General features: G+C 41.4%; 2 protein-coding genes across 4 annotated transcripts; one reads left to right on the top strand and one right to left on the bottom strand.

The window, feature by feature from the left end:
• Positions 1 to 2,000: 2,000 nt before the first annotated feature.
• On the bottom strand, positions 2,001 to 5,515 carry rrad (Ras-related associated with diabetes). Of its 2 annotated transcripts, XM_083759914.1 has the most exons (5): positions 5,389 to 5,515; positions 4,837 to 5,213; positions 4,334 to 4,407; positions 3,882 to 4,086; positions 2,001 to 3,033 (listed from the first exon to the last, which is right to left on the bottom strand). In XM_083759914.1, exons 2-5 carry the CDS (start codon positions 5,198 to 5,200, stop codon positions 2,756 to 2,758), a joined length of 921 nt encoding a protein of 306 aa, XP_083616040.1. In that variant the 5' UTR covers positions 5,201 to 5,213; positions 5,389 to 5,515; the 3' UTR covers positions 2,001 to 2,755. The 2 variants fall into 2 exon arrangements, with proteins under 2 accessions (XP_083616040.1, XP_083616039.1); XM_083759913.1 differs by having other exon boundaries at positions 4,837 to 5,460.
• Positions 5,114 to 14,909, top strand: LOC310855059 (ATP synthase F(0) complex subunit C3, mitochondrial-like). Of its 2 annotated transcripts, none has more exons than XM_083759916.1 (6): positions 5,114 to 5,142; positions 10,562 to 10,719; positions 10,990 to 11,075; positions 13,331 to 13,396; positions 14,064 to 14,263; positions 14,545 to 14,909. In XM_083759916.1, the coding sequence occupies exons 1-6, from the start codon at positions 5,129 to 5,131 to the stop codon at positions 14,657 to 14,659; spliced, it is 639 nt and encodes a 212-aa protein (XP_083616042.1). In that variant the 5' UTR covers positions 5,114 to 5,128; the 3' UTR covers positions 14,660 to 14,909. The 2 variants fall into 2 exon arrangements, with proteins under 2 accessions (XP_083616042.1, XP_083616041.1); XM_083759915.1 differs by having other exon boundaries at positions 13,331 to 13,411.
• Positions 14,910 to 15,105: the final 196 nt, after the last annotated feature.

Raw genomic sequence — 15,105 nt, 5'->3', positions numbered from 1 at the left:
ACACACACACACACACACACACTAAAAGGCACACTGCTGGCCTGAATGTCTGACGCATGTATTGTGCAGCCTCCAATTATGTAGGCTACAGTGACATGCGCACACACTCCAATCATGTACTAGTGACGGCAATAGCATCAGGTTCACAAGTCTTGATGTCAGAGAGCAGAAAATAAAATGCAGGGTTTCTAGCACCTTTCTTTTGCATTCCATGCGTCTTTCGTTTCAATTGCCTTATCACCAAGGTTCAATTAATTAATAGTGGAAATCTAATTCAATACCAAAGATCTATAGGCTCACAAATTATGTTAAAAGAATGATCAGTTTCTGCAGAAGAAGCAGAATTCAGTTAGGTCTGATTAGATTAGATTTTGAGTATACTGATTAGATATTCATTTTAGATTATACTGATTAGATATTTATGATACTGTAGATTACATCATCTATTGGAGTCATAATTTCTTTCAATCCTATCACTACTCATACCACATACCCTACCAATACAATTATAAGCAAGCAAAATACAGTGAACATTATAATGAAAACTGCGACTAAAGTCTTTTATCTCCTTTGGTTTTACTTGAAATGTATTGATATCAGAGACTTGACTGTCTTTTTTAAATGGCGTTTTAAGGGGAAAATGATTCCAAGCAATGCAGGCCTTGTTAATTGTTGATTCATTAAATTATATTAAAATCCAACAACTTACCTTGGATAGGTACCATGGGAAAATACCATCATAGTTTTCAGGGACACCGATTTTAACATTAGCCCCTGAACACGGAACACATGCATGAAGTATCACCAACTGTGAAATAAGACATGTATTGTCTGTATTTTAGTTACACTTTTTATGCATGTATTTGCATGAAATCATTGATAGAGTTAATAGGTGACTGAATACAATATATCTTACTGTAACAGTTATGATGAACATGGGTATAGCTCCTCCAGCCATGTGCCCCTGTAAACGTACCATTCTCATATCATTTGGAGCCACTTTCAGCCTGACATTAGACATCTGCTTTGTTACTGATTTACCATGGCTTGCTTACATGCATTTTGATTGCTGCATTTGGTGTTTTGTAGACATTTAAATGGCTAATGATATGCAAAGCTTAATGCAACACTTCACATTCATTCCTGCCATGACAAAAAGGAGTTTTAACCCTTCTTCTATTGTTACAGCCAATCAAGTTCAATACACTACGGTAATGTAACAGTTAGACTGATTTAGTTGGTCACATTTTCTTGAACTATTTTGCTTTTGTTGAATATCAGATGTGAATGGTATCCTTGCACACTCCTTGGTAAATGAATTGCTTTAAATATTGTTCATAAGGTAAATTAATTTCAGAAACAACTTGCTTTGGAAGAATAGTTCAACCCTAACAATGCATTAGCTATGATCAAGTCTGTAAATAATATATAACAATCAATCATTCCTGTAATGCTGTGGCTGTCCAATGAAAACAACAAACCTGCATTGTGTTCCAACAAAGGCAGAGATATCAGACCCGTTTTAAGTGCACCCAAACTGAAGCTGATGTTGTTGATAATGATGATGTTGATGGCAAACCAAAAGTGTCAGCAGCTCAACAGCAACACCTATAAAATACTATAAAAGTTTTCAAACACAATGCATCCTCTTGTATCTTACCGTGTCTGAATGGTGTGTGCTCCCTCTAAGAGGTGTGAGAAGAGTTTAAAATATGTGGAAAAACTCTGTACTTGTACACCCCCGTGGATTAATGGTTAACCCTTTCAAATTGTCATGCTTAACTACCTTGTTTCCTCCCTGTATACTGATGATGAGGTTCCATTCGACCGATACAATCTTGACAAATACATATTCATGAGGATATATATATATAATTGCGTGAATTTAAGTAGATATAGTAGTTTTCTGGTAAATAACAATAAGATAACAGGTAGTTGGATTTGATGCTTTATTGCAAAAGAAAATGTAAACAACAGTTTCAAAACAATGTACCATTCACAAGAACAAAATGTATTGCTTTTACTCGTTCATTCACCCCACTGGATCTAATGTTATGGAACAACACAGAATGGCACAATCTCTCTCATTTGTGCAATAATAATTACCACTACTGTAGCTAGTCCTCAGTAACTTGGATTAAGTACGAACCTGCGTACCCCTTTTCAAGTAAATATGAACCCAATGACACAAACCATGTTTAGTCAAAATGCTTTGGAGAAGCATTGCTTTTCAGGACAGTGAGATGTACAGTATATCATCATCATTATCATCATCATCGTCATCACAGTACATCGTAAAATAGGTTACAATATATATACAGAAATTCCATCAGACAAAGTGGCAGAATTAAAACCTCAGTTGCAAGGCAACCTTTACAGTACTCAACTCAGAAGTAGCAAGCCGTTGTGGGGTTCTCATACATACTTAACATAATGACAGGCTTGACAGAACACTTTTAAGGCAAATAACAAAGGGGGGAAAAAAGAGATTCAACTTTTTTTGTTTGTTTTTTGTTTGTTTGTTTGAAAACCTTCACGCAGATTATCACCATTGCTGTGGTTTGACTCAAATGATATCTGTCATGTTTATCAGGTGAATTCTCTCTTTTTGCTCATGTTTTTGAGTCTTAGAAAAAAATATATATTGCATTTCTGTACAGCTCTATTAGTCCTTTTGGGTTAGTGTTAAAACACACACAGCTTCTGGTCTTCTTCAGTGGCCAAAGAACACACAACAGTCCCTTGTGCGTGTTCTTCAAAGAACAGAAAGGTCATGGCAGGATTTTGACTTCTGCCTGAAAGCCATCTTCTTGTTCTTGCGTGCCACCATGCGACCCAGAAACCTCTTGGCCTTCTTGCTGATGCTCTCTCGACGCTTGCAGTTGGCCATGCGTCGTGCATTCTCTTCCTTGCTGTCCTTCCTCAAGCGGATTTGTCGGACGATACCGTCAAACAGGTCCTGTGCATTGTGGTGAAGGGAGGCGGATGTCTCGATGAACTTACAGTCAAACACCACTGCACAAGCACTGCCCTCTGCAAGACAGGTGGAATAGGAAAACATAGTTATTATTATTAATTTCTTCTAACAGCACAGTAAAATCATTAGTGCTAAGTTCTAACTTGAGAGTGTAATTGACATTGTAATTGATTGTGCTGTGAGGGCGCTTGAGTTATTACATTTTACACTTTTTTTGTGGCTTTTGCCTTTATTAAATTTTTTATAGAGGGACAGACAGTAGGCTGTGACATGCAGTAAAGGTCGTCGGGATCAGGAGTCGAACCCGCCGCACACTGGCAGACTCGGGCTACCGGCCAAGGTGCCTGGTCCACTGAGCCACAGCCCAGACATTTTACACTTATTTTGGATGGAGACAGGAGCGTACTTATGACTGATGAACTCAAACTTTACCAAATAAAACGAGTCAAACCAAACTTTCAATTTTCAAATGAGCATTTGAAATGGTTTGTTTTACTGAGGATGTTAGAAATACGTTTGGATTGAGCATAGTTTTACTGAGATTAAGTTTAGGAATTGATTGATTGATTACTTTATTAACAGTTTCCAAAAAGCACAGAGGTACAGTTCCAGTTTGGGTGATAAGCATAGACATTTTACAGGGGCCAGTTAAGAATAAGGTTAGGTTTTGGCACTGTTTTACAGAGGTTGTTACGTTTAGGAATACCGGATTTGACCCGGGGTGGGCATGAGTTTCTTTACGGTTCCAAATGGACCTTTACACACTCTCAGAGTCCTTGAAATTCCAAGGTTTTGTCACCCAGTTTGTGGAGCTGAAGCCCCACAGTAACTAAAAACAGACTTGGGTGGCACAGTACAGTATGAGTTCACAGCAGCCAGCCTCATCAGAATGTGTGCGACTCACCATCAACAGACACCTCTCTGGAGCGCACCAGGTCACTCTTGTTGCCCACAAGGATGATGGGGATGTTCTCCGACTGCCTGGCCCGGCGTAGCTGTATGCGCAACTCTGATGCCTTCTCAAAGCTGGCTTTGTCTGTCACTGAGTATACAATGATGTAGGCATCTCCCATCTTCATGCACTGATCCTTTAGCCACTGGCTGTTATCCTGAAAGTCAAACATGCACTTTTTAGTTCGATTCAGCTCCTGTGTGTGTGTGTGTGTGTGTGTGTGTGCAAGTGTGTGCGTGTGTGTGTGTGTGTGTGTGAATGCATGCATGCGTGCGTGCGTGCGTGCGTGCGTGCGTGCGTGCGTATGTGCGTGTCAGTGTGTGTGTGTGTGTGTGTGGGTGTGTGTGTGGGTGGGGGGATTCTTTAGTTTAGGTGATATAGCATAATCTTCATTTCAATCTTACCTGTTCCCAGATGTCGTACAACAAAATGGATGCCTCCTCTTCATCCACTACAATAGATCTGTCATATGTGTTTCCTGAGAAAAAGGAAGAATGGGCTATAAGGATAAAGAAGAATCTTGCATGCGTAAATTGTCCATGTGGCTTTTACATTAGGCCTAGGCTACTGCTAAACTAAATCTCAATGTCTTTTCATACATTGTTGGATTTGTGAAGGGAGAGGTAATAGCTTTAGTGATGACTTGAGAGTAAAATAAAGAAATAAAGAAATCAAATCAATTTAAAAAAAAAAGCAATATATCATAATAATATCAGTAATATACGTTTTCAATATTCAGTGCCTAATATTATTAATCTTAGCTTTTAGCATTAAGCATAATCATCATGATAATCGCTGCCATTTCTATTATCTTTGCCACCACACACACATGATACTACAATCACCGATATAACGACCAGTGGATTCATTCATGACTAGGCCTACTCAGCAGTAGCCACCCATTTACCTGCTTCTTCGCAGTCGTGACAATCTTCAACGCCCCCGAAGATGCGCGCTAAACTGGACTTCCCAACGCCGTGCTCGCCCAGAAGAACAACCTTGTACACCTGGTTCTCGGGGTCGCTGCCCGAAGAAATAACGGAATCCGAGGAGTCTGACACACAGTCCCTGTGCGGCTCGCTGGGGGAGTAGGACGTGCAGCGCATTAGGTTGGATAGCTCTCCCGTTTGGCCAGGTGGCATCGTTGCGCGCAGGTCCCGATCATCCACGGGCATGCTTCTGCGGTGTAGGTTCGGCAGATGCATGGGGAACGGTACGCTCCCTCTTCTTTTGTCCATGTTCCGCAATTTGTCGCCAGTGTTCAAAGTCATGATTGCCAAAAGTCTGTGAATTGATAGGTATGTCATGCGTTAATACGGTAGGCTAAGCTACTAACTGAATGTGATCAGTTCAAACACGAAAATGTAAAAAAGGGGGGGAAAGATCCTTCAGTAGTCAGTCATACAATACAATATCAGAACTATAGACTATTATGCGCGATGGAGAAGCTACAACTTACATGCGTTTGCTGCAGACCAATTAAAATCCAAGCCCAGGGATTTCCAGCAGAATTAATGTTTTGCGCTATATGCCTGTGCTCCTCCACCAAAGTGAACTTTAGTTTAAGATCTGTTGAAAGGTGTTGATCAGCCTATTTATATTCTAGGAGTGACGTTAGCAGGGATTCGCCCCGGAGAATCACGCATTCGCTTATAATAGTAGTGCGTAACGGTAACATCATAAAGGGGGAGGGCGGTGACTGGAAGGCTGTAGCGGAGGCAGAGAAGGAATCTCCCCTTCCGTAGCCTAATGCCAAATCAAGTGCACTTTGAAATGTTGCGTGGTGTAGATTAGAACAGTAAGTGCCAGTGGTTCTCAAACATTTTCATGTAAAGCATAACATTTATAAGGGCGGTAGGCTACTTGCTTGCCCTATTCTAGTCTATGTAGGCCTATTAATAGCAATATTTGTGTTGTTAAAATGTTTCATTGCCTAAATATTCTAAAATGTAATAATAATAATAATAATAAATAAATAATAAATAATAAATAAATACAACTGTAGGGAAAGTGGTTACACTGATTTTGATGCGCCATTATGGCCTAACTAAGGGACCCCCTAGAACCCTGTCAAGGACCCCTGGGGTCCCCGGGCCCTCTTTGAACCACTGGTCAACAAAAGTGCACAAGTAGCCTATAAGCAACTGAAATGGAAGAAGAGGCTGAGCGGGCATGTCACTATATCGCGCACCTGGCTTGATGTCAAGTGGTTCCCTCAAACCCATAAACTCTAGGATGATAGGATCATGTGTAAAGACATGACAGTTGAACTCCGTGACTGTGGTTTTGTATAGAAACAAGAGAGAGAGAGAGAGAGAGAGAGAGAGAGAGAGAGAGAGAGAGATCTGCTGTCGGGGTGTCCCTATACGCGTGCCATAGGTGTGGGTGTCACTGTGTGTGTGTGTGTGTGTGTGTGTGTGTGTGTGTGTGTGTGTGTGTGTGTGTGTGTGTGTGTGTGTGTGTGTGTGTGTGTGTGTGTGTGTGTGTGTGTGTGTGTGACTGAGACACAGTGAGAGAGCCATGGGTAGGCTAACGTCTTCAAGGCGTTCTACCGAATGATGCTTCTGCCCTCATGTGGCTTTATGAGTGCACTACATCTATGCATGTTTGCATGTGCATGTGTTATGTTATAGGCCAGGTCTCTCTTGCAAGACAGATTTCATACAATACATACATACCCTGGTTAAATATACTATCCACTAGCCTACTATGATAAGTTTTCCAGGGAGCCACAGGGAAGCAGCAGCGATCTCAGAGGGCCGGTATAGTGAACCATTTCGTATAGTCGAGGAGTGTCATGAACTCCATGAGATACTTGGCCAGCGTGTCTCTCCACAGCACAGTAGACTATAGAACCAACACACTATTGAAAAGCTTACTTGCATACAATGCCAATACTCTGCAACATCCTTTTTTAAGATTAGTTTTTGGGCTTTTATGTCTCTATTGATAGGACAGTAGACTGACAGGAAATGGAGAGAGCTGGGAGTGACACGCAGCAAAGGTCGTCGGGAATCAGGATTGGGATTCGAACCCGCAACACGCTGTCAAGCTAGCATTGCAGTCTAGGCTAGGGTGCCTGGACCACCACGCCCTGGCCTGCAACATCCTTATTCGACCAGTCAAATGATGACTATGGCTATGGTGACACCATATTATAGCGTGTAGCATTATGATTTTGGCTGTGTTGGTTAACCATGTGAACAGTCTGACCATGTTAGTGAATAGAGACTCACACTTGCAGCCTTAGAAGCTCTCCCGAGGACGTGCAACGGTTGCCCCAGCTCAAAGTTGAGGCACCTCAGCACCACCTGCTCCATCTCTCTAATCTGAGCGGTTGTGAAGGCGTTGTCTGTGATGTATGCCAGCCAAGGCACTTGCCCTACATGTAAAAGAGAAGACAATGCACTTAAACAAACTGATTATCTTTCTGCCTGCCAACTATGATGCTCCTTTCTGTGTAACACGTAAGGTTTTTGAGGCTGCTTTGGAAGCAGGACTGCCTCATTAGCTTTAGTGAGAAAGCTTTAGTGAGAAAGCAAGCCAGGTTCTTCAATCCTCACCAAAATACAGCAGCGAAAATGGCATGCTTGATGACCCCTTGTGGTGTGTTAAGCAATTGCTAAAGATCCTTCTTTTTGATGACTTGGTTCTCCTGAACCAAGTCATGTATTCTCATTTATATGAGATAATGGAAAAACAAGATCATATTGAGAGTGACCGAAGGGACATGATTCATGAATTGCAATCCAAAGAGGGAGCAAGATATAAGACATACCAAGCCATCAACCCAGATTTAAATGTCCACTAAACTAGCTAATCAGAATCAGAATCAGAAGCCTTTATTTGCCATGCATGTAAACATGTTAGGAATTTGTTTCGGTAGTACAGTTACAGAGTGCCACAGCTGCCATGGACGGTGCTATATTGGATACATTACTAACTAACTAACTAGGCAAAGAGCTGGACCTCTGTTGCGTTCATCATCTCATCATACTTTAAGTGTATTGCCCGTTACTTGCAGAAAATGAACTAAGATGGCAACTGTGAGATACACCGTCTCCTACAGCAGTTGGAATCTAGAATGAACCTGGATCAGCCAGTCGATTAGGAGAGCTTGCATGTGTGCCATTATGTCTGAGCCCTTCAAACAAAATATTTCATTACACTGCTGCAAATGATAGGCCTAATGGGTTAACAATAGCCACTTTGTGTTTCTGGTCCAAAGCTGTCTTGGTTTGGCCACTCCAGTACTCTGAAAAGTAGAAAAACAAAATTAAAATGCATTCTTCTTCAGGCTTAAATATGGGGTCTTTGAAGGGGTTAATATAGCATCAAAATCATGTCAACGTTACCCTCACGTTTGTGAGTAGGTGAGTAGGTGGGTAGGTACCCTCAAAAAAAACATGCAGTAATCCTGGTCACTAAACTGCCTCCCCCTGGCCAGCCGGGGCGCCTGATGGAGGGGAAAGGAACTGGTTGGAATAATGTGCTCCTTTCCACACGCTACGTCCAACCAGGGAAACTCCCCCCTGTCAGGTGTAAAGGAGCAACTTGGACACTCAGGCATGAAGGAAGCATGAGTTCAAGTCCATTGCTCTCCCCTTGTCCCCCACATATGGGGACTAGGTTGGTGGAGGGTGTGTAGAACCCAGGATCACATTAGATAATTGACACAGGGGTGAAAAATGGGTTACAAAATCGTGGGATAAAAAAGTAAGAAAGAAAAAAAAATCACGTCAACGTTAATGATATACATTTGCTATATAATATTTAGGACCAAGTGGTCCCTTATGGGTCTCTAACTTAGAGACAGAGTACATGCAATGCTCCACTCCCTATCCAGCATCGATTCATGTCTGCAGTTTTGTTTTGTTTTGACAGTTACAGTAGAGACAGCAAAGGGGGAGAGAGTCTGGCTCGGCAGCCTAGGTGCCCGCAGATGGTTGAGCTAACCTGCAGTTTCTTAGCTCTGTTCGAAGTTATTCAAAGTTTTCTCACAAAAACACTCAAGGTACTTTATGAAATTGTATAAAATAGTGATTCAACTGATTTCGATGCTATATCAACTTAACCTTGCATAGCCAGCCTTCATCTGCCTTTTATCTATCCGTGAGGCTAATATCAACTAGCCTAATTTAGCTAGGGACCCCCTGGAACTCCCCCAAGAACCCCTGACTTGGGGACCACACTTTGAGAACCTCTGGCTTACACAGATGGGAATATTTTGAACCGTTTTATTATAACAACACAAATCTTGTACAGGGGCCTGTGGCAACAACAGCTTTTCAGGGTCGGCAGCCAAGTACATCATTTATTATTGGTGTAAAGTAAAGTAACTAAGTACATGTACTCAAGTACTGCAGGCCTACCTAAGAGTAAGTACATATATTTTAAAAAAATTCAATACTTTTAGTTCTACCCTCCGCAAATATTGTACTCCACTACAATTATTTTAAAACATAAGTTATTAGTTACTTTGTAGATCGGGTCCATCCATCCATCCATCTTCAACCATGCATCCATCTTCAACCGCTTATCCGTAGTCGGGTCGCGGGGGCAACAGCTCCACCATTGTGTTCCAGACTTCCTTCTCCAGAGCAACATTAGTGACTTCCTCCTGGGGGATCCCGAGACATTCCTAGGCTAGTAAGTCGGTGTTTCCTCCAACTGCGCCTTGGTCTGCCCCGGGGTCTCCTCCCAGTGGGACGTGCCTCGAGGACCTCCCTAGGGAGACGCCCGAGAGGCATCCTAACCAGATGCCCGAACCACCTAAGCTGGCTCCTTTCCAGGCGATGAAGCAGCAACTCTACTCCGAGTCTCTCTCGTGTGACTGAACTTCTCACTCTATCTCTAAGGCACCAGCCACCCGTCGAAGAAAACTAATTTCGTCCGCAACCTTATTCTTTCGGTCATGACTCATGACCAACACTTCATGACCATAGATGAGAGTAGGAAAGAAGATTGCTCGGTAGACAGAGAGCTTTGCCTTCTGGCTCAGCTCTCTTTTCGACACAGGTACAACGGGTAGGCTATTGCATAGCCAGCCAGGTGGGGCAATGGGGCATGGATCTCCAACTTCCATTGTTACCGACTCTGTGCTCTACAGCCGGGCACCAGTCTAGTTAATACTAAACAAACAACCACCTCAGCCCTGTACATTGGCTATTTGAAAATATTGTGAGATTATAGATCTGCAATTTTCTAAAGATATATATATTTTTTAATATTATACATTTGATAACTTGTGAAATGGGACTTTTGAAAATAATGAGTAGGCTACTTTAATTTACTTTTGTTAAGCATATTTATACCAACACTTTTGTACGTTTACTCAAGTCAATTTCGAATACAAGACTTAATTATAACAGAGTATTTCTAATTGTTGTATTGAGTTGTGCTTGAAATGTACTGTAATTCTGAAACTTTTAATAAATACTTCAATCAATCAATCAATCTTGTGGTATTGCTACGTAAGTAAAGAATGTGAGTACTTCTTTCAGTACCTTATTATTCATTTGATTTGAGGGTCTTTGTCCACAAGTGACACTGTGACAGACTGACAGTCACAATCATCATGGACAAGTTTGAGAACAACTCCTTTAGACTTTGTACTGTACCTTTAAATGCAGCGTCGTGGGTCACGTTCAACTGAGACGTGACGTACTTCCCTCATGTGTTCTTCGACCTCTACAAAGCCCAGCCGGTTGGCAGCATACAGCTCAGCTCACACTAGCTAACTACAGCCAGTCAGCCACAAACCTCTCCGAATCTCTTCAACATCTTCGAGGTAAGCATGTATATGTCTGCTATCATGATGCACGCCATCTAACTTTAATTACGGCCTCTCATCAGTGCATGCAATGCAAGTATGTGCTAATGACCAATTTCCTGGTTTTGCGGCTCTACAGCACAATTATGTCAATCGGATCTTGACCTTACACACACGCCCATCTCTGAATGTTAACTACCCTTTAGATTAGAACATGGTAGAAACGGCTACAGCAATGGTCATTTAAATAACTTTGTTAAAAAGTATTATGTATCTTACTCTCTGCAGATCAAGAGGACACATCTAGTATCTTTGGGCAACAACCTACCACAGCAATGTATGCCTGCGCTAAGTTCGTCGCTACGCCATCACTGGTGAGTATGAATGAAAGTCAACATTACACTATCCTATCGTGTACAATATTTACTTAACGTTAAATGTCTGCGTTTCCAAAACCACGGCAAATCTACTGGTAACATAGTATCCAACAAGCTAACGTTAGCTAGCTAGCGTAATCCATGGTGCTAGCCAGAATGCTGTCCTCTGCAAGGGCGTTTGGTTTTCTGCCCTCCATAGTTGTAAGTCCAGACAGTAGTACTTATTATTAGTTGGGTTGGTTTATAGTTTGGCAGTTGAATAGGTGACTTTGTTGTTTTATACAGAACAGTGGAGGAAGACTAAACATTAATAGCATGTTAAATTGGCATCCCCCCCTAAATGTAAAAATAATACAATTGGAAAGTAATTATTTTTAGTTATTTAGACCATTTCCCCATATATTTTATTTATTTTGGAAACTTGAGGTGCCACTCTTCCATTTACTAGTTATCATACATGCATATTTTAATTTTATCATTAGATGGAACAAATTGTAGGTTAAAGCCCTCACCTCTGAACTCTGTAGCATCTGCACCTTGCTGATAACAAATTAACATTACACTGAGAAAAACTGACTCTATAATCTTTGGGTCAAATGGTAATCTCAGCAAGGCTGACTGCTTCACAATTAAAGTGGGTGGCAATGTTCTCACAAGAAAAGATGAAATTACCTACCTGGGTTCCATCTGAGGCAAATCTTTCCTGTGACAATAATGGTAACTAATGTCCCCTCTGGTCACTAAGAACACAATACTCCATATTCAGAACGCAGCCATCTTGCCAGCAAGGTGATGCCTAGGACCTAGGCATCACCTTGCCTAGGCCCTCACCTAGGCCCTAGGTGACACTTCCCATAGAGGGCCCATTCATCCAAACAGAAAAGTCCTCTCTAATTATATTAAACTACGTCAAAATCACCAACATTGCAGCTGTAGGGAAATCTTGAATTAGTTTGGAAGTGCTTGTTGAATATCACACAACGGCACCTGTTTTGAATGGGCACATAATGGAGGTTGCTTTACTCATAACGAGTGCTTCCATACTCTGATACTTAGAAAATAATCATCTGCAAGGAATTTCTTGACAGGAAGTAGCTCATAAAATGTCTACGGTGGATTTTTATTAAAAAAAACTTTACAGATTGAAAGAATCATTCAAGCTTTCCCTACAGCTGCAATGTTGGTGATTTTGACGGTGTTTAATATAATTGGAGAGGACCTTTCTGTTTGGATGAATGGGCTCTATGGGAAGTGTCACCTAGGTATCACCTTGCTGGCAAGATGGCTGCGGTCTGAATATGGAGAATAGTAGAATACTGAGGACTCTTAACGGGAGCACTCATTCAAGGTTTCTTTGACTATGCATGCACCTCATGGTACCATAGCACCACAAAGGCCCTAAAAACAAGGCTCCAGACATGTTTGCCTTTATTTTTTGTTTGTCACTCTGTTTATCCTAAAATTAACATGTGCGCAGGCACACTTGAGTGTCAAGAAAACGCTTAAAGCAGGTGTCTCTTCTGGGTTTTTAAACGGGTGGATGGAAAGGAAATTACGCTGGTGCGTGGCTTCAACTTGTAGCGTCGGCAAAGCAGTTTGTTTTATTTTTTTGCTGGCACTACAAGTTGAAACTAACACTAGTGTAATTTCCATCCACCAGCTGTTTAAAAACCTATAAGACACCTGGTCTAGGCATCTCTTGATGCAAAAGTGTGCCCATTACCTGTCGAACTACTTCCTGAACGTTGACGCCGTCCACAATCACAACACCATTGAGTTCCACAAATCGTGTTCAACCCAGATTCAGCTCAAACAAGTGGTTAAATTAATTTAGCTTCTATGCCACAAATGTGTAACACCCTGTCAACAGTCGTAAAGGAATGCAAATCCCTACTCCAAAACTGCTCTCAAAGAGCACTTGCGGGTGGCTGTGATTTGAAACTGGCCCCAGTAAAAGAAAGTCAAAAGTTCCCCCCTACTGTACATTTATGTTTTTTGGTGTTTCTAACCTTTTCCCCTATTGCATAGTAGCCTACTGTGTATTTGTATGCCACTAAATGTTCTGATGAATTGAAAATGGAGGACCCCAATGTAAACAAGCCATAGTGCTTTTGGGGTCTTTTAATCCTCTTAGAAGACCTTGTTTTGAACTGCACTTTCCTGTACTTATTCTACAAACTGTTATGAAGTTTTCAATCGATTCAAAACTATCCAGAGATCATAATGTACACGTTCTGTATGTCTTGGTACAGATCCGTGCAGGATCCCGGATCCTATGCAGACCGCTCTCGGCCTCAGTGATGTCAGGAGGACCAAATGTAAGGACAGCAGAGGTGAGTTACTAGGGGTTAAAAAAAGATTGATATAAACTTGAATGACATATAGATGTCTAGCTCGATTAAACTCCTGCGAACTACTGTGTTTTATAGGGCCATTGTCTTTCTTCCCTTTTTTTATTTCATAAACCTGTACCCGTCAACTGACCTCTAAAAGTAGAGAAGATATCACTGTAAAGAAAACTATAAATGTAATCATAGTTGGCTGTAAATCCAATGGGTATTAGAGGCCAGAGAGAACGCTGTGGAAATGCGTGAGCATAGGTCTGGGTATGACTTTGAAATTGGTGTCACAAACTCAATTATGAAATAGTTTCACAACTACTGCCTTAATGTGTCCGATCAGCACCACTGTTGTGTGTATATATATATATATATATATATATATATATTAGTAGGAGCAACCATTACCTGCATGTGTATGCTTTTACAAATTTAAAATTATGAATCTGCTTGGATGCAACAGTGACTATTAGTTGTTATAGCAGAGTGCCATTTTCTGCAAGTGCAGTTCATGGAGTACATGTTTTCAAACACACTTTAATAGCTGAGAACATTTTTCTTATGTTCTCCCGTCTTGCTAATTAAACCCAGCTATTAATGGTGTGCAACAAAGTATAACTGGGGCTTTATTTTGTGCTTGTTTCAGAGTACCTCAGTTCTAGGACCACAAAGCTTGATGGGCTCCCAACAGCAGATGGCACTGCGGGGCTTCCAGACCAGTGCTGTTAGCTGTGACATTGACACTGCTGCCAAATTCATCGGTGCTGGTGCTGCTACCGTAGGTGTGGCTGGATCAGGAGCTGGTATTGGAACAGTGTTCGGGAGCCTTATCATCGGATATGCCAGGTAACATTGCTCATCGGTCATTACAGTAGCCCACAGGCGGGTCTGATATTATGGTAGAACGTTAATACCTGGGCAGCCTACCAAAATAAAGTCTGTGTGGGAAACTGCATTATAAATTTGGGCAGATTGGTTAAGACAAACTGGGATACTTACTCGCAAAAAGGGTGGTTCTATATAAATACTTAGGTCAGTTTTTAGAATCTGCCTCAGTCCAAAATAGTTTAAATACCAACATGATACAATCTACCGTCTTCCATGACGCCTTGTTTTTGTTTTTCTAGGAACCCCTCCCTGAAGCAGCAGCTGTTTTCATATGCCATCTTGGGCTTTGCACTCTCTGAAGCCATGGGTCTGTTCTGTCTGATGGTCGCGTTCCTCATCCTGTTTGCCATGTAACCAGTTTGGCAATTGCTATCAAGGGGTGCAGGGTACCCTGCCATTTTAACTAGAACCAGCAGTTTGGTATCTTTAATAATGGTTCAATGTCACTGCCACTCCTTTGGGGGTACCTCTTGCATGACAGCAGTCATTATGAACTGTTGGTTCACTGTTGGTAATGGTTGTCACATTGTATATTTCGTCCTATTTGTTTTGTTAATAGACGTTGATTAACAACCAATAATAAAACATTTAATTCAATATTAAAGTGTTTGTGGTGTGTATAGTTACTTGTTTAGTGTAAAATATCCCCAAAAGTATAGTATGTGGGGAACTGCCAGAAACATTTTTCCTGGTGACAAGAGAAATTGTGGTTATATGGTTTAATGTTTACAGTTGGGGAAAGATTTAGGATTGGGCATTTTGATGTTTGTTTGTTTTTGTGGGGGGGGGGGGACACGACG

The sequence above is a fragment of the Protomyctophum parallelum genome (assembly GCF_964188405.1).
Source record: "Protomyctophum parallelum genome assembly, chromosome: 2".
Classification (NCBI taxonomy): domain Eukaryota; kingdom Metazoa; phylum Chordata; class Actinopteri; order Myctophiformes; family Myctophidae; genus Protomyctophum; species Protomyctophum parallelum.
This window is presented reverse-complemented; position numbering and strand designations above follow the sequence as displayed.